This window comes from Pungitius pungitius, chromosome 9, assembly GCF_949316345.1.
Source record: "Pungitius pungitius chromosome 9, fPunPun2.1, whole genome shotgun sequence".
NCBI lineage: Eukaryota > Metazoa > Chordata > Actinopteri > Perciformes > Gasterosteidae > Pungitius > Pungitius pungitius.
In genome coordinates, this window is record NC_084908.1 from 3,791,844 (window position 1) to 3,816,713 (window position 24,870).

General features: G+C 44.1%; 2 protein-coding genes across 4 annotated transcripts; both read right to left on the reverse strand.

Moving 5' to 3' along the window:
* Positions 1 to 7,150: 7,150 nt before the first annotated feature.
* On the reverse strand, positions 7,151 to 10,087 carry rnaseh2a (ribonuclease H2, subunit A). 3 transcript variants are annotated; one of them, XM_037473126.2, is made up of 9 exons: positions 9,958 to 10,087; positions 9,507 to 9,642; positions 9,236 to 9,307; positions 8,994 to 9,120; positions 8,798 to 8,885; positions 8,493 to 8,630; positions 8,260 to 8,347; positions 7,981 to 8,104; positions 7,151 to 7,631 (listed from the first exon to the last, which is right to left on the reverse strand). In XM_037473126.2, exons 2-9 carry the CDS (start codon positions 9,631 to 9,633, stop codon positions 7,469 to 7,471), a joined length of 927 nt encoding a protein of 308 aa, XP_037329023.1. In that variant the 5' UTR covers positions 9,634 to 9,642; positions 9,958 to 10,087; the 3' UTR covers positions 7,151 to 7,468. The 3 variants fall into 3 exon arrangements, with proteins under 3 accessions (XP_037329023.1, XP_037329024.1, XP_037329025.1); XM_037473127.2 differs by having other exon boundaries at positions 9,507 to 9,724; positions 9,958 to 10,077; XM_037473128.2 differs by lacking the exon at positions 9,958 to 10,087 and adding an exon at positions 9,849 to 9,930 and having other exon boundaries at positions 9,507 to 9,724.
* Positions 10,088 to 11,204: 1,117 nt separating this feature from the next.
* On the reverse strand, positions 11,205 to 15,283 carry LOC119218177 (transcription factor Sox-10-like). Its single transcript, XM_037472392.2, has 4 exons — positions 15,154 to 15,283; positions 14,158 to 14,798; positions 13,563 to 13,834; positions 11,205 to 13,435 (listed from the first exon to the last, which is right to left on the reverse strand). The coding sequence occupies exons 2-4, from the start codon at positions 14,595 to 14,597 to the stop codon at positions 12,651 to 12,653; spliced, it is 1,497 nt and encodes a 498-aa protein (XP_037328289.2). The 5' UTR covers positions 14,598 to 14,798; positions 15,154 to 15,283; the 3' UTR covers positions 11,205 to 12,650.
* Between the last annotated feature and the right edge of the window lie 9,587 nt (positions 15,284 to 24,870).

Consider the following 24,870-nt stretch of genomic DNA (forward strand, 5'->3'; position numbering starts at 1 on the left):
CCGATGAAAAATGGCACCACGCGTTATGCATTATTCAACATGCACACCTGTCACACACGGAATCCACTGCTTCATGACGGCTCCTTGCACTTCAGTTACTTGCATCCCGTATCCAGCGGTTAATGAATGATCAGGTTTCAGAGAGAGATCCTAATCCATGTATTCATTCAAACTGAACCGTCCTGTCCCCGCTGATGTATTATCAATATGTAACCCCTCATCAATAGGAAGTCACCACAGGAAAAAGTCACCACACAGTAACAGAAATCACAGAGTGTGCCGAAACAGGTCAAAGTCCGACATTGTGCTCAAACAATGTCACGGCTTTCGGTGAAGTTAACATTAAATTAGGCCTGCATACATACATTTCATTCTGTAAATGAACACAAAGGCTTGCTAATCCTTTACATATTGGGGTTTTGATTGGTAATATGCGAGGTAACATGTTTTTAAGAGATGATGGTAGAATGTACATATATCCATATAAAATGTAAATGTGGGTGTGTCTAAATGTTTGTTTCTAAAGCTCATTTAACGCTGAAGCATTGAAATAGACGGGCGCCCGTCAGCAGGTGAAAAACAATGTTTCTGTGGAGTGACCCAGTTACCAGCTTGTCTGACTTCTGTTGCACATGGAGCCTAGGCTGCTTTTCTTATTAATGTTAAATAATTAATGGACCTCCATTCGTTTTACATCGTTTTTGTTCATTAGGAGCTGTGAGATCTGAGGGGAGGCGGGTGAGGGGCAGAAATGTTGCGAGGAACAAATTTGACAGACAAAGACTTTTTCTCACTGCTGTGTGCAATAAGAAAAAAAAAAGCTTTCAAAAATGATGTCACCCTTTTTTTTTTGAGGGTGCCCTGAGGGAGGTCACATGGGGTCAGCTCTCTGCAGCCAAAAAGCTTGGCAGGCCTGGGATTCTGGGACGTGGCTGACGCCTGTACGATCCCATTTCCTGTCCCGGTGAGCCCCGTCTTCACAAGAGCCACGTCAGCTCACATCGCTTCATAGCATGAAAGCGCCCCCCTCCCCCTTCAGTCACATCTGCTCTCCCTGTGTGTGTGTGTTTGTGTGTGTGTGTGTGTTGGGTAGGTTTGCAAATTAGCCATTACACTTGTTAGAAGCATCAGAACATTATCTGTCACTCCAACCAGTGGACTAATTAAATACCAATCATTTCCTCCCTATCAGAATAGTGTGCTGATGTTATGAGCAACCCATGGAGACAAATTCATGGGTGGAGAAGAAACAACTCGGACGCATTACGTCGTCCTTAAGGCTGCAGACTGCATCGGCTAATTCAGATGTGCCACGTTTCCTAGGACTCCCCCCCCCCCCCCAAAGCGCGCCTGAAAATCGCCCCCAATAATGAGTCCATCTCATTCGGCCTCACGTAAACCATAAATCTTCACAAAATGATTGTATGAAGATAGTCAATGCAAAGCGGCTTCCTGGTTTTCTGGGTTCAGTGGAAGCTCCTTCAAATTGAGCGGAGGTGATTTGGCCTTCTTTAAATCTCTTAGTTTGTTAATGTTGCTGTTGAAATTCCCAAATTTCCCACTGTTTTCCATCAGCGGGTTTTAATCGACCCACTTGATGATGATGTACCCTCCTGCGTACATATTTCAGTGATCCAACACAACCGCGTCACATTCAGTACAAATTAGTAGCCCTGGTTCACTCTCCACAAACCCCTTGACTTGCAGGAGCAGGTGAAGCACGCTGGAATTAATATTAATGGCGACTGAGTGCCGCTGAGTGCCTGCACAATACCAAGACCCGGAAATCACAACTGTCCTGGCTGTGAGATGTCAAAATGTCTGCTGTAATAAGGTCTATGCAGTACAAGAAACAACGCTTCTCTAATTAGGCAATCGTGTGCGAGTGGACAACTTCCCTATGTTCAAAGGTTGGATAATTCACACTCCCATTCAATTCCCTAAACCCCCCCCCCTTCATCATCCTTTTATTTTCCCAGTGGCTTCCCTTTTTCATTCATTCATTCATCGACTCTCGTTATCCAGCGAAATCTCCTTAAAACACCTACTCCTGGATGTCTGCGTCGTCTGTGCAGAAGTGGGTCACAGACTACAGCTGTGCTAAAAGCCTGGTCTGGGAAAGAGGAGCTCCTCTAAATAAAACACTGTAGGATCTCTGGGGCGGGGGGTGGGGTGGGGTGGGCTCTTCATACGTACATAACCCTTTTGAAGACGAAGGGAAGAGGAGTAGGACATGGAGAGGAAGAGATAATGTATGTGCGGTCTGATTGGTTAAGTGGCTTTCGGGCCTCGTGTGAAGATAGAAAGCCATTTCCCGCTGGCATGTATAATATACTGTATATATTAAACATCAAAAAGCTTTTAATCAGAAAGGTTGGGATGTGACGTGTGTTACGTGAGTCATCGCAGGGTTTTCCAGCCCGAGCCGACCACAAGGCTTTGATCTTTGTGAAAGTTAAGAGCAGAACGTGTGTGGCTCAGTTCTGGAGGGACACCAGCAGTTGGTCCGGATTGAACATTATTTCTCTATAGTTTAACGGACAGTTACAACTGTAATTTATGTCGGATCTGTGACCAGGCAAATATCGACCACTATCTTCTCCTCAAATTCCCTTTTTGGAGCAGTTTTTATTTTTATGTAGCTACTTTGTGATTATTCGTGATTATTAAATGCTAACCAGGCTAGCCATCATGCTAGTCATATGTTGCTACTGGGTTGCTATTGGTACATTTAAGGTAACGGTTTGAGTTGCGAGTCACATTGACCATTTGATCAAGGGGGAGTCAGAATACATATTGTGGATTCCTGTTTTTCTTAGTCTTCCGTGTGCTTCTCACAACCTGTGTTAAACATACATGAGAATGAGAGATATCAAGCAAATCTGACAGTCAGTCCATACTTCTTTTGAATCCACCAGCAGGATGACATTTAAAGAGGAAGAATCACTTATTCCCTTTAAATCCCTGATTCCTTTCATCTGGCGCCATCATGAGGTCATAAAGGTCAACTTGAGGGGAACAGTTTTTTTCCAGCGAGCGTTTCAGCCTCGTTCACAAAGCTCCTGTTTGCAATTCATTCTTTTTATATCTTCACTTTTTATATCTTCTCGGACGAAAATATCACTCATTGAATTTATTGTCTCATATAGTTTTCAGCAAAATACCAAAATGAGTATTTTTTTAAACCTGAACTGGGCGTGTCTTCAGATTACAGATGTGTGCGGCCAGAAGACTGAATGTGCAAAATGTCATCAAAGCAATGCACATTTCTCCCACTAAGTCAAGCCACTATGCTTTATATGAGTAGTTTTAGGTCATATCCTCTGCTGTTGGATGTTGAAATGTTTGTCACATTAAGGGGAACTTTTAGTGCATTTTGCATCGCTCTGGTCCATGGCCAACACACAATCTTTAAATATTGGAAAGTATATACAGAATGGCTGTATACTAATATAAAGGAAAGCAGTAAATACAAGCACCAACCGGCAGTAAGGCTGAAAATATGTGATACAGTAAACCATCACTGTTTTCATTTCGAGGCAATAGGGACACCATGTGGAGAGCATCTGCTATTTCAATGAACGCGAGCCGCCACATGTTGACTGAGCCGGGAGCTCGGTGGAGATAATTGAATCTGCAGGAAATCCCCAAGCTCAGGTGAGGAGACACAAGGAGTCTTCTGCCCCGATCAGGTGTTGTAGCCACGTGAGATCGGTCTCACGTGTTGCATCAGGTGACTACAGGCGGCACATGTTCACGAGCTGGCGAGCAGCAGGACCTCCTCAACCACTGACCCCATACTGACCAACACAAACCTATTGATTAAGAGGACACTTTTTTTTTCTCCAGTCGTATCTCCGGTGCTATCCAGAATCCTGCCTCCACGGCCACGTAATAGTCCCGATATCCATAATAACCTAAGACGGAACTGTCACTATCACCCAATCGTCGGCAGGGCTTGTGTATTTCCACCCTTTTGTTTATATGTACACACAAGTTAAAGAATAGAAAACCCGTGGTTATATCAGAGCACCTAACCTCAATGTTCCACTTATATGTATTCATGATTTCTTGTCCTTGTGAATTCCCGCCACGGATTCATTCATGATAGCTTTCCTTGGCAAGAGTGGAAAAGAGCCGGCGTGATCCAATAAACCCAATTAAAGAGACGCCATGAAGATGAACTTCAGACCGTCTGCAACGGCCTCTGGGATTAGAGAGCTGCCGACCCATGTGACACGATTCACAGCGAGGAGCTGTCTGTGGTGCTGAAAATGACCCCTTTTTTTCCAGTGGATGGATGGAAATGTTTCTTGTGTCTTCGAAGTTTACACACAGCTTTTTCCAACACGGACTAACTGAATGATTTATTGGTTTCAACAAACGAAAGAATGCTAAAGATTAGGAAAATGACTTGTAGCATTTGAGGTTGAGGCAATGAGGTTTCTGACCTTTCTCTGCGTTATTTAAGATGGTTTAAGGTCTTCAGGCAATATCTTGCTGTACTTTTCCCCATTTCTCTGCCTGGGATCAGCAGTGGCTCGAGTAGAAGTACACAATGTTTCTAAAATAAAATGAATAACTTAGTAGTAAAAACATTCATACCGCATAGTACAGGTCTTGCATTCAAATGTTTTCTTCAAGTCCAAGACATCATCATCCCATTTTGTTAAATGAACTTTATGTTTGCTCAAGCTGGAGCTTTAAAGGCCAACATCATGATCCATAGTGCAATGAATAAATAATACATCTTTCAGGTTAATAAAATGCAGTACCCATTGGATTGAAATACTACTAACTTTTCCTCTAAAGTCAAAGTATGCAGAGGTGTGTGACACTTGCAGTATTTTAAATGTTACCTTTGACAGCAGTCATAGCCTACGATTTAAGTAGCTGATCTTAAAAGGTTTGTGAAAATGAAACACTGCAAGACTGGTAACAGTTCTGATAGAAGAATATATTTAAACTCACTAATCAAAATCTGACTATAAATATGTGCCTCATTTGAAAATTGTAAACGCATTGCTGTGTGTGGATCAAATCTGTTTCCATTGACCCAAAGCTAAAACCCCTGAGCGTAATGGATACAATGCATTTGTTTTGTTGGCACAAAAGGTCCTAATATCTCTATTTACAATCATTTTAATGATATGGCATCAGTTAATTCATAATTATTCCCCAGACCCCCTCGTTGAGAATAACAGAATGAGATACATCATATGAACTTTTGAAAATCAAAATGATAAACTTGACACATTTTAAATAAGAAGATTGAATTTTCTTTTTGACTCTTTTCAATTACTGTACCGTAATCAGATGTTCTCAGGACCTTCGATTGATCCTCTCAACAGCTCTGCACTCTAATCTCATCTTGGAGAAGGAACAGGACATTGGTCTAGAGCGACTCATCTGGCAGCTCTTCTGGTGTCAGTTACAGTCCATAATCAACGGAAAACTACAAAGCCGGTTCCAATCAGCACCACGTCCTGTGCACGTGGCTGTTATTGTCTGCCAAGACCGAGCTTTCTCTTTAGGAAAGAAGCTCGTGTAAACACTTACTTTGAGAGACATTTTGAAGTAAACAAAACAGGGAGCAAAGAGCGTCTTTCAGCTGTGTTTAATATATATATATATGGAACTCTCTCTATGCAGGTCCATGTTTGCATGGCCACTTTGAAACGATTGAGTCATGACCTCTGACCTTAAGGTCATTGAGGCAGTACTTCTTGAGATCTTTCAGCCTCATTCACTTTGTCTGACAATTTTAACTCTGCTTTCAAAAACATTTGGTTAATCCCAGTTCATTCAATAATTATTAAGGGCGGCAATAACCCCTTCACATATGAATATATAATAAATGAAATCATTTTAAAACTATTTTCAGTCCCAGAAGACTCCATTGGTCAACCACGAGAGACTGGCGAGGGTGATCAGACTTGGATTGTCCACTTGATCCATTGCAGAACTGAGCCAACTACTTTTAATCCTGTTGACGTACGTAGACCGGGCTGCTAAGAAGGATTAGAGGAGGGCCTCCGGGAGGTTATAAACACAAGGAGGAAGGGATCAGGGAAGGAATCGCAAAGAACACCCAGGATCAAGCCCTTTTACGTGTTGGTTAGGAAGCGAAGATCCAGACACCTCCCGCTGAGCGAAGCAGACGCAGCATCTGACGAGGCGCCTCCAGCCACCGTAACCATGGAGCCCGCCGTCCAGACAGCGATGGCCACCGCAGCCTTCGGCAGAGAGAATTTCCACAGGAGGGTCCTGAGGACAAAGAACTTCAGAGGAGCGTCGTCTCGTTTCGTGGGCAGCTCCATCGTGATCCTGTCCTCATTCGCGGTCTCCACTCTGGCGATGAACTGTGGGAAGAGGATCCAGGAGTCCCGGCACAAACTCGACAAGAACTAGCGGCGGCTGCTGCTGCTGCTGCTGCACGGGAAATGTCATGCGTGGATTGTCCCGCGTGATCAGGAGTCATAAGAGAACGCAGCTCTCAGAGGACGCGAGTCAGGACGAGGATGACAACGGGAGACGTTCCTGAGGAGACTTGGGTCATCAGACCATTCTGCAGTATTTGAACAGCGGAAGAACATGCAGTAATACCACCATCCTCCTTTTTAGCACATACTTGTAGTGTTAAGGCTCAACGGCTAAGAAGGAACGCTGTAAAGAATAGAAAATAAGATCTTAAAGATGTCGGCTGCCGGCAGTTCAGAGACTGCTCTTCAAAATGAGATATTTTCCTGAAAGTTCTGTCTATTGTGTTGAGACAGAATGTCCACTTTAACACTAAAGCAAGAATTCCCTAAACTACTTATCTAAGTCCGGGAAGGGCTATGTTAGAAAAACATAACTCAATTGTTTTGGTGCTTAGCAGTAAACTTTGACTGATGAGTGGTTTTGGGCTATAGTCGACTACGATCTCTTTAGTCATTTTCTAAAGCTTTTGTTTTTTTAAATGCCGAATTGCTCCATTACCATGAAACATACAACCACATCTCTGGTGAACACAAAATGGTAGAAAGCTCTTGTTCTTTTTGTTAAATGACAGAAACTGTATAAAAATGTAAGTAAGGAAGTAATGCATGTTTGTATTCTTTGTTTTTGATGTTACACATACAATATAAGCTGTGATCCATATGCAGTATTAATGAACTACTATGTCAGTGTCAGTAAAACAAGCTGTCCTGGGTGTGTAAGAGCCTTTTCGAATCCTGGTGTTTCATCTTGACGCCACTAGAGGGCAGTATTAGCATTGAGGATTGAAACTCCTTCCACAGCAATGCCTTTTTGTTTATATGTATTGTTTAGAACTTTAAGACCAGCGCTCTTACCAAAAAAGATTTTTATATAGTTTGAAAAAAAAATGCACAAACAGAACCAATAAACATCTGCAATGGTGACAGAAACCAAAAATGTCCAGAATGTTTCATCACACTCCCGCATGTCCACTATTGTTTTGTCTTCAGAGCGTGTCGAGGCTCTTCAGCCTGCGCTCGGTGAAGAAGCGGTGCGTCTGGTGGGTCTGTTTTTGGTCGTTACCTCCACCCGATGCACTGAAGTAGGCCAACATGGACTTGTTGTTCTGTCGCTGGGCCGACTTCTCCCCGTCCTCGTCATCGTCCTCCCTGAGGACACATTGGATAAAACAAAACTGATTTTTACACTGCGGTTAGCTCTTGTCTCATTAAGTCAAAAGGATTTGCACACACATTAAGCATGGCCAGGAAATCTACCAGGAAGTGGTTTTCTCATTCAAACACAAAAGTAATAAAAAAAAATAACAACCATAAAGTTGTTTTTTGCTTCTATGGACTTGTTTAAAAGCTGGAAACAATGTTAATGCTTCATGAACATGATTTTTGTTCAGCCGAGTCAGATAACAAATACGTTTTAAAGGGGGGTTTCAATGGTGGTCTTTAACTCCCCAAATAAAACTGAGGACGTTGGTCAAAATCAAGTTCGAAGGCTCTTTACCAATGGACCGTCACCCCCTTGCTGTCCATCAGGGTTTGGGCAGTGCTCCAGCTAAATCGAACAAACTGAGGGTAACCGAACACAGGGTCTAGGTACTTCAGCAACCACGCTTTAGTCTTGGGATCTGAAAACACAAAAGAGGGGGAGGATCTGTTTATCTACATGCATCAATAATCGTTTAAGTCTCCTTTAGGTTACTCAGTGAAATCAATTTTTTTTTTAAAGAATACATCTGTTTAATTTACCCCAAATTCAGATTATAGGCAGTATTTCTGTTACCATTAGGGTATCCGGAGCCGTAGTCCGTATCCACCTCTCCCAGGTCCTCAGTGAATGCCCAGCCCTTTACAATGCGATCCCTGGCCACCTGAAAAACAGAAAGCTATTGAATGATTTTGAACAAAGCCATTAGCTAAAGAATTCTAAACAAAGACTGCTGAGGTAACATGGAGATTAGTGCAAGCAGCCTTAAGTACTGGGAATTGAGATACAGATGGCGGTTGGGCACCAACCTTTGCACATATACTAGCGGCACTGACGATGGGAAAGAGGGAGTCGGCCTTTGGCCTCACGGTCACATCGATACCTGGGAAGAGCTTGGAGAGCTTCTCCTCGTACTTCTCCGCTGGGCCGACTGTGTCCACAAATACCTGCAGAAAAACACGGAGGTGATCGAGGACAAGCCAAGTGAGACGGGAGAGAGCAAAGAAAGGCGACAAATGAATGGAAATAAAAACATATTTTTACAAAGTTCCCTGGGTCAGCACAACAAACGATTGAGAGGTGTCCACCTTTGTATTCCAAAACATTTCCATACCTCTTTGAGCTGTACTCCACTGTCCAAGGCATACTGGACCAGACCAATAGCTGTGTCATGTGAAAGGGCGTTCAGGTTGTATTTTGTCCTAACACAAGCAGACATCTCGTCAGGGTGTGTATGTACAACTCCGCTTGTGGAGCTTATGAAAAGGAGAACAGTTCTCAGTGTGTAGTGTACTGCATGTGTCACACACCTCTGCAACATGCTGGTGGAGATGGTGTTTGGTGAGAGAATCTGAAGAGCCCAGCCGACGTAACTTTTGGCTTCATCCAGTTTTTGAAAGAGATTCTCTCTTTCTGCCTCTGTTAGAGTCTTTGAATCTGAGTGTCACAAGGCATGACAAATGTATTACAGCAGTGAGGATGAGCTCTAAAGCATGACGCAAAGAACAGCCGAGTCCTTCCCATTCGTAGCAAAACGGGCCAAAAGGATTACCTGCCACTTTCGATTCTTTCAGCTCCTGCTTTTTGGACACCGGACAGAAACATATTCCATACACCATGGGGCCTGGATCGCAAAACATAATCACTGTTTAGCGTGCCCACATTGCACAATGCAGGGCGGGCGTAACAAATGAGCAATGCATTCAACCCGTGGAAGACAGAATACCAAATCACTAATTATAGCATAACAAAGGATGTTAGGGATGCCGTCTTAGTGAAGCACTGGAGGGATAAAGGACAGAAGGGTTAGCAGACTAGCATACCCAGCACAGGGCCCCTTCCTGCCTCGTCAATGCCCAAACAGCAGTCCTCAGTCCGGCACACATCCGGGATCTCGGAGGTCAGTCTGCAGCTGACCGAGTTGTCCGTCTCAAAGGGGCTGAGGTCCATTCTAGCAGGCTGAGAGAGAGGACACGACTTAGAGATGTTCCGCTCATCACGTTGAAGTTGTACTCGATGTACAACTCGGTCTCCTGCAGACCTGTCACGACAGCCCACGTTACACGAATAAGTGAGCGCACATGAGCTAAAGTGTCAGCTAACTTTTGCTCCGCTACGGTATTAATTAACGTTATGTTGCAAACGTTATCTGACTGCTAACTGACCTTAACCAGAATACACAGGTGCTTTCTGTCAAAACAAATAATTGAGACTATCACAAGAAACTCTTAATGTGGCGTAAACCCGTTATCTTCGAACAAAACTAATTCGTACCTAGACGGTGAAAACACTGCTCACAACTCCGTGTTATGTTGTGTTTTGTCTCTTGCGGAGTTGGCGCCTCTGGAATGACGTCACGTGTTTCTTCTTCTGCTGTTATTTTTCTGTCTTCTTCTTCTTTGCATTTGTCTACGAAACAATCGTTTCGTAGCAGAGTATATAGCACACGGTTTATAGGATTAAGTTTACAACAAAAAAATAATACATTACATTAATTTAAATATATATATATATATATACATGTTGTATACACATTTTCTGCCAAAGTTAAGATATTTTCTTTCTAACTTGTTCTCCCACAGCTCAGATGCAGTGGTCTTTACCGCCCCCAGCTGGTACGTGTAATTAGTTAGATTTACTGAAAGTCAAACTATTGATAAACTATCAATGTATACTATATGATTAGATTGCCTTTAATGGTGTATTATTAGATAAGAAGCATGCTGATGTTCCAGCTCCTGGAAGCTCATTGTATCATATTTTGAAAATGATTATTTTTTAAATGAAATTGCAATCTGCAGCCAACAACAGCTGTCAAATAACTAAAATGTGGCAAAATGGTCTTAGTTAAAAGACCGCAAATATTAATGTATTCATATATATATATATATATAAATCTGTGCGTCTGTATTGCATTATGCACCACAGAAAACTTCTAATGATGCATTCTACCCAGGGTTAAAACCTTTAAATGTGTAAAAAGAACAAACTACCACGTCGTCCATCACCAACTTAGTTTAACATCTTCTTCTTCTTCCACAATCCCGCCCACTACAGTGAACATTGAGATTTTTGGATGCCTGCTGAATGTGGTTGAACAGTAGCTGAGTGTGGAGGCAGGAAGGCAGCCTCAGGTGGAGAGGAGAGGGCCGAGTGAAAGGGAAGCCATGTACAAAAGTCCAAGTGTACGCTGGTTTTCTGAGCTGAAATTGGCCTTGCCTCTGGCTCCCCACCCCTTCTCTCTCTCTTTCTGTCCCTCTCCCTCGGTGAATGGCTCTCTTTGTGTTTCTCAGTAACACGCAGTCCCCAGCCGATTAAATGTGGGGAATTAGTAGTCAATTTTAGCCTCCCGCACACACAAACACACTAAACAACTTAGGTTGGTGGGGCAGTGATTGTGTTGTTATTACAGTTCACACGTCAGCTGCGTGCTGTTAATTATTTTTTCTTTTCACCGCTCACTTGCTCACTGCTCCATGTGTTACCTCCAAACCACTGAAATAACACTCTGACACAGGATATGTATTTTTTTTATAAATAAATTGATTTAATAGATGACAGCAATAAAATCTCAACATTGCTTTTCTCGTATGGAAGCAAAAATACTCAAGTGAATGTATAGCAAACACTTTACAAAACTATCCAGAATTATACAAAATGGAAGAAGCAAATGGGGTGACACACAACCCATTATTACTGACATGAAAAATAATAACTACATGGTAAGACAGTCAGTATAGAATGATGAAAATGATGCGTCACGTACAGAGGTGAAGCCTGTGGTAATGACCAGTATTCACATTGCTGAAGAGGAAGAAGGCTGTTTGGGCTCAAAATGGGGAAATGAAAAAAAAGTGTCAAGATGAAAACATGCTTTTGGCCTACATGCAGCGCAGAGCGCTCGTACATGTGATTCTAATCCTTAAGTAGGACCCAAAGCCGCCCAATTATTTGAAAAGATTTGGTGGAGGCTTTGCACTTATAGATTTTAACTTAATTATTGGACAAATCTGATGTAAATCAGCATAAATGTACTTAAAAAGCAGAAGAAAGCAATACGGAAGAATACGGAAGCACTGTTCTGAGACTTTGAGCACCCTCTGCATTATTAGCACAGGTATCCAGTGTCGCAGATCTCCTTTGCTATTGGCACAAAATAAACAGAGTTGAGGTAAGTGTCCAAGACTGAGCGTTAAGCAGAAATACATCTCTTTCCCTCTCTTTTTCCTATTTTTCCCCTTAAATGCTTAATTGTTCAGTTCAGTGAAGTCAATGCAATAAAAGGATAGAAACACAGAGTGTGCTATGTACATAGAAAAAGGTTGCATCTATCCTTTTCTGGCCACAAGAAAACAAAAACATGCTTTTCCCAAAGCAGTGGTGAAGATGTATTAGTGTAATTATCAAATCAGTCACAACAACGTTACACCCTAAAATATCAACAACGACAATAAACTTACTACTCATATAAAATAACACAATAACATCAACATAGAAAAAAACATCTGCTTTAGTTTGGTTAATAAATTCTGATTATGTCCATCTAAACCCGTCGTTTCTGGGTCAAATCAAAGTCACCCATCAATGCAACATGCGCCCAGTGTCGCACTCGTCTTTCACACAAACTTACTGTATATTCCGACTTGTAAAATTTACGTTGGCACACGTTTGTTATGGCCTATTTTCATTTGTGATTGGCTGTTGACCCATGATTCACACTTTATATTGTATGAGTTGGTGGCTTTTCATTTTCTTCTTTGACATTTCTAATTTGGTCCCGTGGATGCTTCTTGCATTATATTAGCGGGAAAAAAAAGACAGAAAAGTAAAAACCTCTAATATAACATCAATATGGCACGGGCGCTCACACGCACACACACAATCACGCACTCACATATTTGCACACCCACAGACGCACGGGTCCACTCGCACACTTCCCATATTTCCCTCTGCTCAGCCGGTCTCCCTCAAGGTCTCGTGAGGGTGGTGTAAACAGGCTGCTCCCAGTGCGTGGGGCTATGAGAGGGGGCCACGCTGGAGGGGTCTCCTATGGTAGTGTACAGAGGCCTCTGTGTAGGGCCCATGTAGGAGAAGGCTGAGTACAGCCCTGAGGCCTGGCCCGAGTGGGTGTAGTACGCCCCGGGGGCCTGGTGCTCTCCGTACTCAAACTGAGCCCTGGAGGCCAGCGAGGGGAATGCGGAGCCGTAATGAGGGAGGCTGAGCGGGGTGTAGGTGACATGGGCGCCTGAGGAGGGCGAGGACGAGGCCTCGGCGTAGTGGCCCCCGGCGGCAGACTCGCTCTTGATCTGCGCCTTGGAGGGATCAGAGGAGGCCGGGGAGGCTTGAGGCTGCTGCTGCTTGGAGAGCCATGCCGAGTGGCCACTAGCGGCGGCTAGGGCGTAGGCGTAGGAGGAGGCCGAGGAGCCGCCCGTGGGGGCCCCGCCTACGCTCTGCGGGTGGCCGTTCGGAGGAAGGTACTGGTCGAACTCGTTCACGTCGAACGGCTCGATGTTGGACATCACCTCGTGGCTGATCTCGCCGATGTCCATGGTGCCAAAGTCGATGTGGGGTTTGGCGCCCGATGAGGACGGGCCACCCGAGGCCCCATCGACTCCCACCCCGAGGCCTCCCCTGGGCCCTGCTGATCCTCCGACTGCTCCTGCTGCCCCCTCCCTCTTTGCATCTGACAGCTTCCCCGACTGGAGCTCTGTCTTTGGGGTGGTGGGGGGCGTGGGTGGGCTGTGACCCTGACCTATGGAGAGGAGAGGAGAGGGGAGGAGAAGGGACAACATGGTCAGGTACAACAAAGTTTTGTCTCCATGATTTATTTTCATTTTGATAAACTTTTTTCATTTTGATTGTGTCTATATGCTCCATACCAGCAGGATGGTGGTGGTGATGGTGGTGGTGGTGCAGGTCTCCCAGGGGAGAGCCAGCCCCGCCATTGTGCTCCAGGTGTAGGGTCTTGTAGTGGGACTGGGAGTGGCTGGCCTCCCCTTCCCCCTGGCTGTCGGACTCACTAGCAGTCGCCAGTTTGCCGTTTTTACGTCTCCGGGGCTGGTACTTGTACTCCGGGTAGTCCTTCTTGTGCTGCTTCCTCAGCCTCTCCGCCTCCTCGATGAATGGTCTCTTGTCACCCTCGTTCAGCAGCCTGGGGGGAGGGGGGGGGGGGTAGAAACAGCGATTTTAGTCTCGCAGGCCAATCTGAATTAATAGGAGAGCGTGCACGGAAATTATGATAATATTGTCGCCTGCATGCGCAGAGGATGTGGGTAGAACTCCCCATTTGGCTTCACATTAAATTCTTTATATTAAGGGCACACAACAACAACAACACCAACAAAAATACCCATTTCTTTTTCCATGTTTTCTTTGTTTACAACCACCAGCTGGGGTTCAGAATTTGCCCACTTTCTGACTTCAGCATCTATTCCCCCACTTATCCTCGACGCACAACCGACCCCTCGTACGCACCTCCACAGTTTGCCCAGGGTCTTGCTGAGCTCCGCGTTGTGCAGGTGGGGGTACTGGTCGGCCAGTTTCCTCCTCGCCGCCTGCGCCCACACCATAAAGGCGTTCATGGGCCTCTTGACGTGGGGCTTGGCTTTGTTTCCGTTGTTGACGCGCACCGGCATCGGCACAAGTGTCCAGTCGTACCCGTCCAGCACCTGGCTGACCGCCTCCCTGATGCCGATCGGGAAGCGATCGTCCTCTATCTCCGACTTGACCGCGTCGCCTCCGTCCTCTTCGCTGCCGTCCGCGACGCAGAGCGAGGTCAGCTGCTGCGGCGGCCCGTTCAGGGGTGAATCCTGGCGGGTCGGCGCTCCCGGTTGAGTCGGTGACAGGGAGTGACCGTCGTCTGACCCTCCGGGACTCAGTTCCGCCTCGGACAGGCTGTGCTCCTCGCCGGACATTTTTATTTATGTAATAATTTTTTTTATACTTTATGTAAAATTCGTTTCCAAACTATTCTGCGTGATTGGTTTCGTCTTAATTGTATATGATGTTCTGGAGGTTATTGCTGACTCTTCTCGGGTAGAGCCATACTGCTGCGTCAAAGTGTCCAATTCTTTCCACCGCCGACTGGAAATCCGTCTGGGCAAAAGCGGTCACACCTAACAAAAAAACACGTCCGATACTTTAAAATTCAGTTCTAATGAAGTCACCAAATGTGAAAAAAAATATAATAATAATACAGTTTACAAATCAATCCAGCACCGGGACCTAACTCAAGATTAACGGATTAAATGGGACTATATAGCAAACATCTAGCCAATAATAGTAGCCGGATAATAATAATAATGATATTTTGACGAAAGAACCGCATCCAGAAATATGCATTTTTCACGAAGTCTAATTAACGCTAAACCTCGTCCAAAAAGAAATAATACAACTTGGCACGCAGCCTTTACTGATATTAAAAATATCTCCTTTATCATATAAATGTTTAAAAAAAATTACATAACTTACCAATTTAGATGTCCAGTGGTTCGACATAGGAGTGTGTGTGGCTGACTGTAGAGCCGATGAATGGCTGCTCTGTGTGGCAACACCGGAGCTTAAAGAGCGCCTTGTGAGGGGGACTGGGAGAGAAAAAAAAAGTGATTGAAAGTGGAAAACATTCCCAAAGAGGCAGCATTCCAGGACACAGTCGGCCCCGCCCCTTCCAGAGCACCGCACCGCGCTCCGATTGGCCCTTTAATTACCCCGCCGCCCTCTGATTGGACGGGGGGAAAGCACTGTTAATACCCTTCTGTCCGTCATTGCCGCATTTCCATCAGGGAAGAGGTGAGATTTTTACATCGGAGTGGTTTAAATGACTCTACAGTGCAGCCATTTAGAAGCAGGAGAAGGCCAGCTTTGTTGGACGTGTTGACACGTCGTATCAAACAAGTAAACAATCATGAGTAGAGTTATTGCCTCCTGTGGTCACGTTCCTGAAAAAAGAAGGGGAAAAGAACCCTTTAAAGTTAAATTCAGCTCTAAGTTTAACCATTTTAGTTTTGATTCCATCTTAAATCTTTGAGTTACGGGCTTCATGATGCAAATTAAATAATGAAAATCCAATCAGCTAGAGGTATTTAAGAATGGTCATTTTTGAGGTTAGTTCTCATATGGTCTCATAAAACAAGCCACTTATTATAATTATTCCAGTATCGATATTCTTTATTCGCTGAAGTGGGATTAAATATTCTATATTCTACTATAAATGTCACAATCTTAGAAAAGTAAAACCAATAAACGTGCACAAACGTATTCACGTCTGGCATGCAAACAAGAATGAGGATCAGAATTAATGAATGCAATATATATATATATATATATATATATATATATATATATATATATATATATATATATATATATATATATATTATTGTTACAAACGATATGATTGGCAATTTATTGCAACGAAAACCCACAAACATATGACATTTTTCAGATTATTGAGAAAATACATGGAGATTTAACATGTTTACATCCTATCGTTAAACGTGAATATTATAGCGCTTTTACCGATTACGAGAAAGTCAGTCGTCCAAAAACACTGACTTAAAATAGATGCCAACAGTTAAATGAGGGAGCAGTAACAACATGTTTTTTTTAATGCTGTTTTTAATAGTTAGATTTGTACTAAGAGACGAAAGCAATCTTTGACGTTCGATCACGCCCACTGCGGTGATGTCACACACATCCAAATAAGAGTGGCAGGTAAGATTGGAGCTTAGATGGAAATAATGTTATGGTACCAATAAGTCAAATGGCAAAACAATCCCACGCTTGAATATGCCACTTTTGGCTTGCTGTTTTCCAAATCACGAGCTTAAAGTTAAGGGCAACAGGCCTAAAGGCTACCCGAGGGCAGAAGAACCATGTGGAATTAAATGAAAGATAATTCATTTAAAAAATATAAATAAAGTGCAATTAAGTGTAATTAAGCTGAAAGGCATGTAGGTGGGAGATAAACATATACAACATTTCTAAAAACAAAAACAACTGAAATGAAATGAAATGACGTCATTGAGTTTGTTTTAAATCAAGTCTTTCAGTGGCGAAAAGGTTGTTCGCATGCAGGCCATGATTTGCACCGTTAAATCGTGGCCTGATGGAAAGAAGAGGAATCGACTTAAGCAACATCTGATGCGCACCCGGACACATGCACACACACGTGCACACGTACACACACACACACACACACACACACACTCACACCAAATGAATGCAACAATAACCCCCAGTGTGTCCGTTGCCTCTCACATAGAGCCTGACCTCTCGGTTTTCCTTCTCCCTCTCTCTCTCTCTCTCTCTCTCCCTCCCTCTCTCTCCCTCTCTCTCCGCTCTCTTTGCTCTCTTTGTCTCCATCTCAGGTGAATAGCGGCCATGTGATCAAACGCCCAAGCCTCTATCCATTAACCCTCCTAAATGCGGAAGGAGAAAAAATGGGGGAACAAAAAGCAGTGTTGTACTGTGAAACATGGAAAAAATTGATAACAGAGAGCGATGTGTGCGTCTTTCTCCCCTAATGTCCGAGCATAGACACCAGTCGCGCACACAGAAAAAGCAGACGGGCCGCGCGGATCTTCCTGCCGCTTTTTGTTTTGTTTGCGCCTCTCGTTGCGCGTTTGCTGCACCTGGATCTGAGCCTCGGAGGTTGCTGATGGTAGGGGGCTTGTGCTTTTGGGATGATGATGATGATGATGATGATGGTGCTGGTGTTGGTGGAGGAGGAGGACGAGGAGGAGGAGGAGGAGGAGGGAGGTGGCGGGGTGCGATGGTGGGGAGGGGAGTGGGGGTGGGGGTGTATTGGGGTAAGAGGGGGGGTGCTGGTTTTGGGGGACAACTCCGTGGTGGCACCCCGCCGACCCGACCGGCACCACCGGGATCCTGAGGCCTTCCGAGGCTCGTGAAGTCAGTGTTTGTGTCGTTACTAGTCCATATGACGAGGGGTTTTGGGGGAGGTGGAGGATGGGGGGGGGGGGGGGGGGTATTTGCAAAGAAGCGTGTTTAAGAGCGTGCGTATCGATCTGCGGCCTTTTAGCTGTGTTTGGACGGATCGGACAGCCGAAGGAAGCTGCGGTTTAACGGAGTGTTTAATTAATGCAGCGTGCCCCCCCCCCCCCCCCACAAACACACACCCAGACCCTCCGGGGAGTCTGAGTCCGTGTCTGAAGAAAAAAAAACCCTCTAAAAATAATTCTGGAGTACAGATGAAATTAAAGAGAAAAGTTCATTCTCAGACCCGAGCATCTTCGTCAACTTATTCATAACGTCTATCCTCGGGCGTTGTTTGTTTAGTGACTTTGCATTGACATTATTATTAATAGATTTGACCGTTTCTGTAAACTTAATTGGGCTTTATTTCTCGCGCAGGTTACTCCATTGTAAAATCCCTAATGTTTTACTTCTCAATTACAGTGACTGGTTTTTATATGGAACTAGTTTTGTTGGTGATGTCGGAAATTAAAGAACGCTTTTGTGATAAAACGAGATTAAAAAGTTAGAATCCGGAACATTTATTTCTCTACACGTCACATTTTTGGAACTGAGACGAACTACTTAGCAAACCTCCTAAAATCGTTATTTTTTCTTAAATGCACAGCAATGCCCTAAATGCATTAAAATAGGACCATAACACATTTGTTTTTACATTAGTATTATTAATGATGACAATCATTTTACTGACACTTACTAAAACGATTTTAATTAAACAAAGATAAAGAAGCGTTGCCTATTAAACAGTGTCGACCGTCTTTTTATAAAATCCAATCCGTTATCATTTTTCTAAATGAAATGTTATTTCTTGCGGTAATTTCTATTTCTTGTAACGAATTAAACGGAAAGCAACTTTTTTATTTGCATTTTATATCATGGTACAGTCCATTTATCGATCGCTTCTTATTTTGCTCGGTCATGGGCAAAGACGAACCTTGACTAATCTCTGAAGATGCTCATTTTGATAAATCCGTTCTGTGGTTTTGTAATTATTTTTGGCGTCTCATTAGCCGGCAGGCCTTTTGTTGAGCCAAGAAAACATCGGGCCATAACTCAGCTGAGCTCTGTTTCTAATTCTCACATGCTCTGGAATATTTTGTTTTCTTTCTTTTCAACAAAAAAACCCGTTCTAACATTTCATTTCATTTTAAATAAAACCGCAAAATTTGGGTTTTTGATGGAAACATATGATGTCAGAATTTAAACAAAATGAGTCAAATGAATGTCAGTTTAACTCGCTGAGCCCGTTGAGATGATTTCAGCAGTGATTGAATATAGAGGCATAATCGTATATAATCGTGTTTGTGTTATCGCCTCGATAACCTCCACATTCCAGCAAAGTTGAAAATCATAGGCCTGAGTGAGACATTTTGACATTCAGACAGGTGTTTTGTGCATGAGCTTTGAATGAGATCTGAAACAACTATTCCACCAATCACCCAAATCCCCCAAAAAAGATCTCTCCCCTCGTTGGTGTCTGGAAGAGGATTCACTTCCCATGGTCTGCTTGCTTGGGATGCAGACTGTTTGTGCGTCCTGTGTGAGACCATCCTGGGCCCCCGGGGGCAGCTGTAACTTGTTAGAAAATAGAGCTCACATGGTCGCATGAGTCTCCACGCTAACCTGCCATGTGACTGCTGTAATGGGCCTCGCCATGGCTGAGTCGACCACTGGGTCACAAGAAGCCCGTTTCCTGCGGCTCCATGGGGGAGAGGATGGGAGGACGAGGTCTCATGATCAGCCGAGGCGGGGGGCGGGGGGGGGGGGTCAAAGAGTCAGCCTTCAGGTGCACCTTAGTCATGGGCGGGGTTTTTTTCTTCCTTATTTCACGTGTGGAGGGTTGAGTTCAAGGCTCCCTGTTTTTAATATTGGATCAGGTGGAAAAAAATGAAGTGATCAGGTTGGAAGGAAGGACAAAGAGAGTGGAGGCGGAAGGGAAACGCCCTTTTTTTTTTGCTTTGGCCTTAATACTTGAACATCCCCCAGGGGAAATTCCTGAAATCTGACGACGGATGAAGAAAAAAAGAGGCAAGGCACAGAGTGTGTGTGTGTGTGTGTGTGTGTGTGTGTGTGTGTGTGTGTGTGTGTGAGGGAGTCAGATAAGACAAGCGTGCACAGCGGTCAAATATTCACATGCTGGGTCACATTCTGCATTAAACTGATGTATAATTGGTGGAAAGCATTCATTCCCATGTCAATAGGCACATTTTTGGCCTGAAATGAATGCCATCGGTTGTTCCCAATGACGGATCTGAAATCGCGCGTCAGAAATGGCGAGGTTTGGAGCTCGACCACGTTCCCTTCCTTTTCTCCTGGCCCCAAGTTTTCATCACAAAACGTCCCCGTCACTTCAAAGGTGTGGAGTGTGTCTGTGGACACGAGGGCTTTTGCGATGCTTCGATAAGACACTGTACTTAAGTTATAAAGGCCGTTTCCTCTAACTAGTAGATAGTTAATAGTTGAGGTCAGTGTTGTTTTTTTCCCGGGGGGAATTCCGACTTTGCAATGAGACTATCAATAATACCCAGCCTCATGTGACTGAAATATTTTGACCCGAACTTTCACATCGTACTGTGCATGTGATTAAGAAGCTCTCCTCCAGCTGATAGCCTAACCCCGTGCTGCGATTGCACAAGATATCCTCGGTACGGGAGACGACATTGCTGTGGCCACCTGAGAGGATTTGTGTGTCCAGAGCCGTCAGCGAGGAGCGCGTGTCGTCCTGAGTCTTCACAATGAACTTGTGAGAAGGAACGTTGTGTGTGGGGGACTTTGGTCACATCTCGAGATGAGAGGTTTGGTGACCTGTTGAGTGGCTCTGAATCATAGTTTTATTATATGATTTTATTATGGAATCATACCCGGAAGAGATCACATCACACTGAGGGCTGCAGGTGTTTTCAAGCAGAGGGATGATGATGCTGCGACACGCACCCATGGGGATGAATAAAAAATGATTCTGCTATCTGACCCCTGTCACTCCTTTTTCTTTTTTCTTCCCATTTTCACCCACTAAATTAGTGCAGCTGCACCACACTTAAATGGGTGCCCCTCTTTTTTCTTCTTCCTCTGAGAGTGTATGTGAACGACCATGAATCCTCTCTTTGTGCTGCGTCTGCAGAGCCCCCCCCCCCCACCCCCCACCCCTCTATAGTTTCTTGCCTTGCTTGGCTTTTTTTATTTGGGAGAAGAGGGGCTTCGGTTGCAACGGCGGCAGCACTGGTGAGGTGGTGGTGGTAGCGACGGAGCGGGTAACTTGTTGGACCACATTCCTGTGCAGCTGTGGAGGCTGGTGCAGGGTGGGGGTTGGGGGGTGGAGGGCAGAGCAGGATCATCATTGCATTGCAGGGCATCATGAATGGCCTATTGTTCAGTCTGCTGTGTCCGCATCTCTTCGCCTCGACTGCGAGAAGGAGGGAGAGACTGAGCAAAAACAAAACATCGAGCCGAGAGAGACAAGGATGCAATTTGTGGTGCTGATGAAGAAGTGAGAAATAAAGAAAGCCAAAAAATTGCATAAAAATCAGAAATAGACATCCGGGTCTCTAACGCGGTCCCTTGCAGGGAGGATGTTGAGACTTAGGGTGTGATGGTGATGATGAAGATGGCGATGATGGCGAAGTGCACAATGGTGGCTTTCACATCAAGATTCGATGACGGTTTTGCCCCTCAGTCATACGTGCCAGCACGCCGTTTAGTCATGCATATATTCCGGCTGTTAGTCACACATAAAATTCCTCCAAACGTAGGAAATGTCTTTTCTCTTGATTGCGAGAATGTTGCATTTCGGGCAGATTCACATAACACATTTGTTATTTTGGGCATATCTAGCTTTGTGAATATGAGATTGTGTATTCCTGAGTTCTAATAACTCGTAGTCTTGTAACGTTTTGCGTAGATTCCTCTCAATTGCGAGAGTCTCTGTGTGAATTTTTCTCTTTTAAATATTAGAATGTAGAATGTAGTAAACAGTCGAGTAACCAACTGAACCTACTGAACCCAGGTAAACTCCTGGCACTTAGATCAGAGTCCAACTCATGCTTGATCAACCCACTGAAATTGTTCTTGATTCATCTGGTGATAACAATGCCCATCAAAACCTCACAAGTCCAAGATGACATCTTCAACTCTGTTTTCTTTGAGCGAGAGTCCAAAGCCCAAACAGATTTGGTCTACAATAATACAGGACAAAGAAAAGCAGACCCTTGGACTAACTCTTTTTCCTGAAAAGTTGGTTCATTCTTTAGTGCGATGCAATGACTCCCAAATAACTCCATATTAAACACATGCATTTTTATCACATGCTCAGAGCAAATGGACAGTGAACAGATTGTCCACTGGGCGGGTGTGACAGGGTGGTTGTAGTGGTCGAACACAGTACTCAAGCTAAAAGTTGACATTGAGTAGTTAGTCATGTGAGTGATTAGTGCCTTTTGTCACGTGAACCACTGGTCACATGAGCTGTTTGTCACTCACTAGTCGGTTGTCGGTTGTCCACAAAAAATGTGTGCAACAAGCGTGTGTTGAGACGTCGCCACTGACCTGTCCACAACTGAGGCGAGAGGGACACATAGAGCCCCACAGTTTAGACCAAGCTGCAGTATTCGACGCATTGGGGTGATACATATATACATATATACGTTTGAGAGTATTTATTATGCCTCTCAATGGCTCTTGACATGAAGAGTACTGAGCCGCCGGCTCGCTGCTAGCAGTGCTTAGAGCGCTAACAGCGCTAAGACTGCGACATATGGAAACAGCCCTCCCCTGAGGGGGGAGCTCGAGGTTTCACGTGGCTGAAGGATGAGTTCTATGTTTTTGCAACAATACTTCTGCCTTAATTTGGGGCACTATAGATCTACTGAATCTTTTTGTTTTTTTTATTGTCTTTGGCTTTCTCTTAATTCTCTAACGTTATAACTCATTTTGTAAGGTATAGTGGGCTGTGCACCCAATCATCACCCAATTTTTTAATTTGACCATTTCTGCTTTTTGTATATCTTTCTAATTTTTTCTTCCTGTAAAGAAGTTTGAGACTTCTGGTTTGAAAAGAAAATCTACTAAAGTAAAGCAACATGTGATTGACTGCAACACTGTTAATATTTAATTTTCACCTGTCGACTGTTCACTCTCCTCAAGGTTTTGGATTTTTGTAAACATGGGATTAACTCGGATGCAACAAACTTTGTTTTTGTCTGACATCTAAAACCATAAATTAAAGGAGGGATTTTATGAGCACAAAGCATCTGTGTCTTGATTTTAAAACAACTTCAATCGTTTTTCAATCGAGGTCCATAACTCATGTATAAAGTTTTTAAGATGTTTTCTACGTATGTTAGAGAGAAAGAGAGAGAGAGATAGAGAGAGATAGAGAGAGAGAGAGAGAGAGAGAGAGAGAGAAAGTAGCGCAGACTTCCCAATAATGAATTCTTCTTGGAACATTTAATTAGTCTGTGTGAACGAAAGAGAAAGAGGGCGAAGGCCCGAGGGCCCAAAAGGAAAAGATGACCACATGAAAGGCTCTGTTGTTGTCAGCGCTCAGGGAGAGAGATAAAAGGCAACAAGACAGAAAGATGGATGGGATGTAGTGAGTGAGACATATGCTGATCTGTGACCTTCCTTAGGTTTGATTTCTTGCGGACATGAATGCATAAGTGTAGCCTAATTTCTCTGTTGTGTGTCAATAACAACTGAGTGTGTATCACCTGTAGAGGGAGCGACGGCCTGTCCACACAGACAGGTGTTCAGACTCACACATTGAGAGACAGAGAGACAGACAGACAGATTCTCAAGAGGAAAGAGTGCGTTAATCCAAAGTAGAGAAAACTCCCATTTTGTGCAAAAACGGAAAAACGGAAACGTTGTGATTAAAGGTGAAAGGTTTCATTGCCGCCTTGCATAGCGTTATAAAAGGTCTATTGTTCTCTTTGCTACAACATCAGCCAGAGACAAAGACGGAAGAAAAGATGATCAACGGCAAAGCAAAGAAAGACAAGACATTGTTGCCCCAAAATGTTGTACACACAAGACTTTTTCTTGGCAACATAAGTATATTTTGAGGTTATACTTGACCTTATTGCACTTCTAAACAACATCAGAAAGTTTTAAAATTAATATTGCAAATGTAGCAGTGGATTTTGCCATGCTGCCAAAAATGAGGTACTCCGCCACTAGTAAATACGCAAAACTAAAGTTTTTTAAATATACTCTAAACTGGGTGCCTCTATGAGACAGGGTCTCTAGATAATAAAGCAAGGCTCTCCTTTACTTTTTAAATTACTGAGTGTTTTGAAAGTCTTATTGTTGTTATTACTATGATAAAAGCATTTTATAATTTAGTACAAGCCATTATCAAGTGGTCTTTTGAGGGAACCCCACAAAGGTTACAGCTCTAAAGTACTGAACACTTTTTACACTTTTCCGCCTGCTATCATTGTTATTTTGAAGTCGCGTTATTAATGTTTGAAACCTGTTGTCCAGGTTGTTTGTTTTTTACTTAGCCAATACACACTTTTATCACAATCCCTGCTGTTGAAATGTGACCGTGCCGTTGTCAAAAGGCAGACAGACAGACAGACAAGAGTGTCCAGAAGATGTTTGCCCTGTGGTGCTTCCCAGCCCGGGTCTGTTGGGCCTCCTCTTGCTGAGCTGAGCAGTGTCGAGCGGCACACAATGCTCCTCTGTCCCCTGCTTCACAGCTCCACAACACACAACAGCTCATTATGGAACCAGAGATCCCCCTCCACGGCTCCCGGTGCCTAAATACTGTCCCCTGCTGAGCACACACACACTGTCACCGGCTCTGGTTCGCACAGCCCCGAGGCCACAAACAGCCAGTGAGGCCCAGAGAGGCCACGGCAGATCTACAACGGTGTCACGCGCATGAAAGCCCGCGCACACACACTCACACACTTAACCTACAAGAGGATGAACACACACCACCTTATTAAGAAAGATCCAAGTAGGCCATTAGAAGTCTTAACAGAGGTCGCGCAGGTCACCCAGCTGCTCTGCCTCACAGACGCTGATGACAGGGGGGGGGGGGGGGGGGGGAGAGGGGGTGTGACGGTGCGGTTAATTAACCAGCATCAGAAAACTGCCAGTGAGAGAAGGAGGGGGTGACAGCAGGGAGATGGGCCGATTGACGGGATGGGATGTGACTGATTGGAGTGGCCAGGAGGCAATATCTAAAGT

Coding starts and splice junctions, on each gene's coding strand:
- rnaseh2a (XM_037473126.2), bottom strand. CDS start 9,633: ATGGACCTCAGCCCCTTTGAGACGGACAACTCGGTCAGCTGCAGACTG. Junction 8,886..8,993: donor TCCACCAGCATGTTGCAGAG/GTGTGTGACACA, acceptor TGCTTGTGTTAG/GACAAAATACAACCTGAACG. Junction 7,632..7,980: donor AAGGGGGTGACGGTCCATTG/GTAAAGAGCCTT, acceptor ATGTGTCCTCAG/GGAGGACGATGACGAGGACG.
- LOC119218177 (XM_037472392.2), bottom strand. CDS start 14,597: ATGTCCGGCGAGGAGCACAGCCTGTCCGAGGCGGAACTGAGTCCCGGA. Junction 13,835..14,157: donor ACCCTGGGCAAACTGTGGAG/GTGCGTACGAGG, acceptor CCCTCCCCCCAG/GCTGCTGAACGAGGGTGACA. Junction 13,436..13,562: donor TCACCACCACCATCCTGCTG/GTATGGAGCATA, acceptor TCCTCTCCATAG/GTCAGGGTCACAGCCCACCC.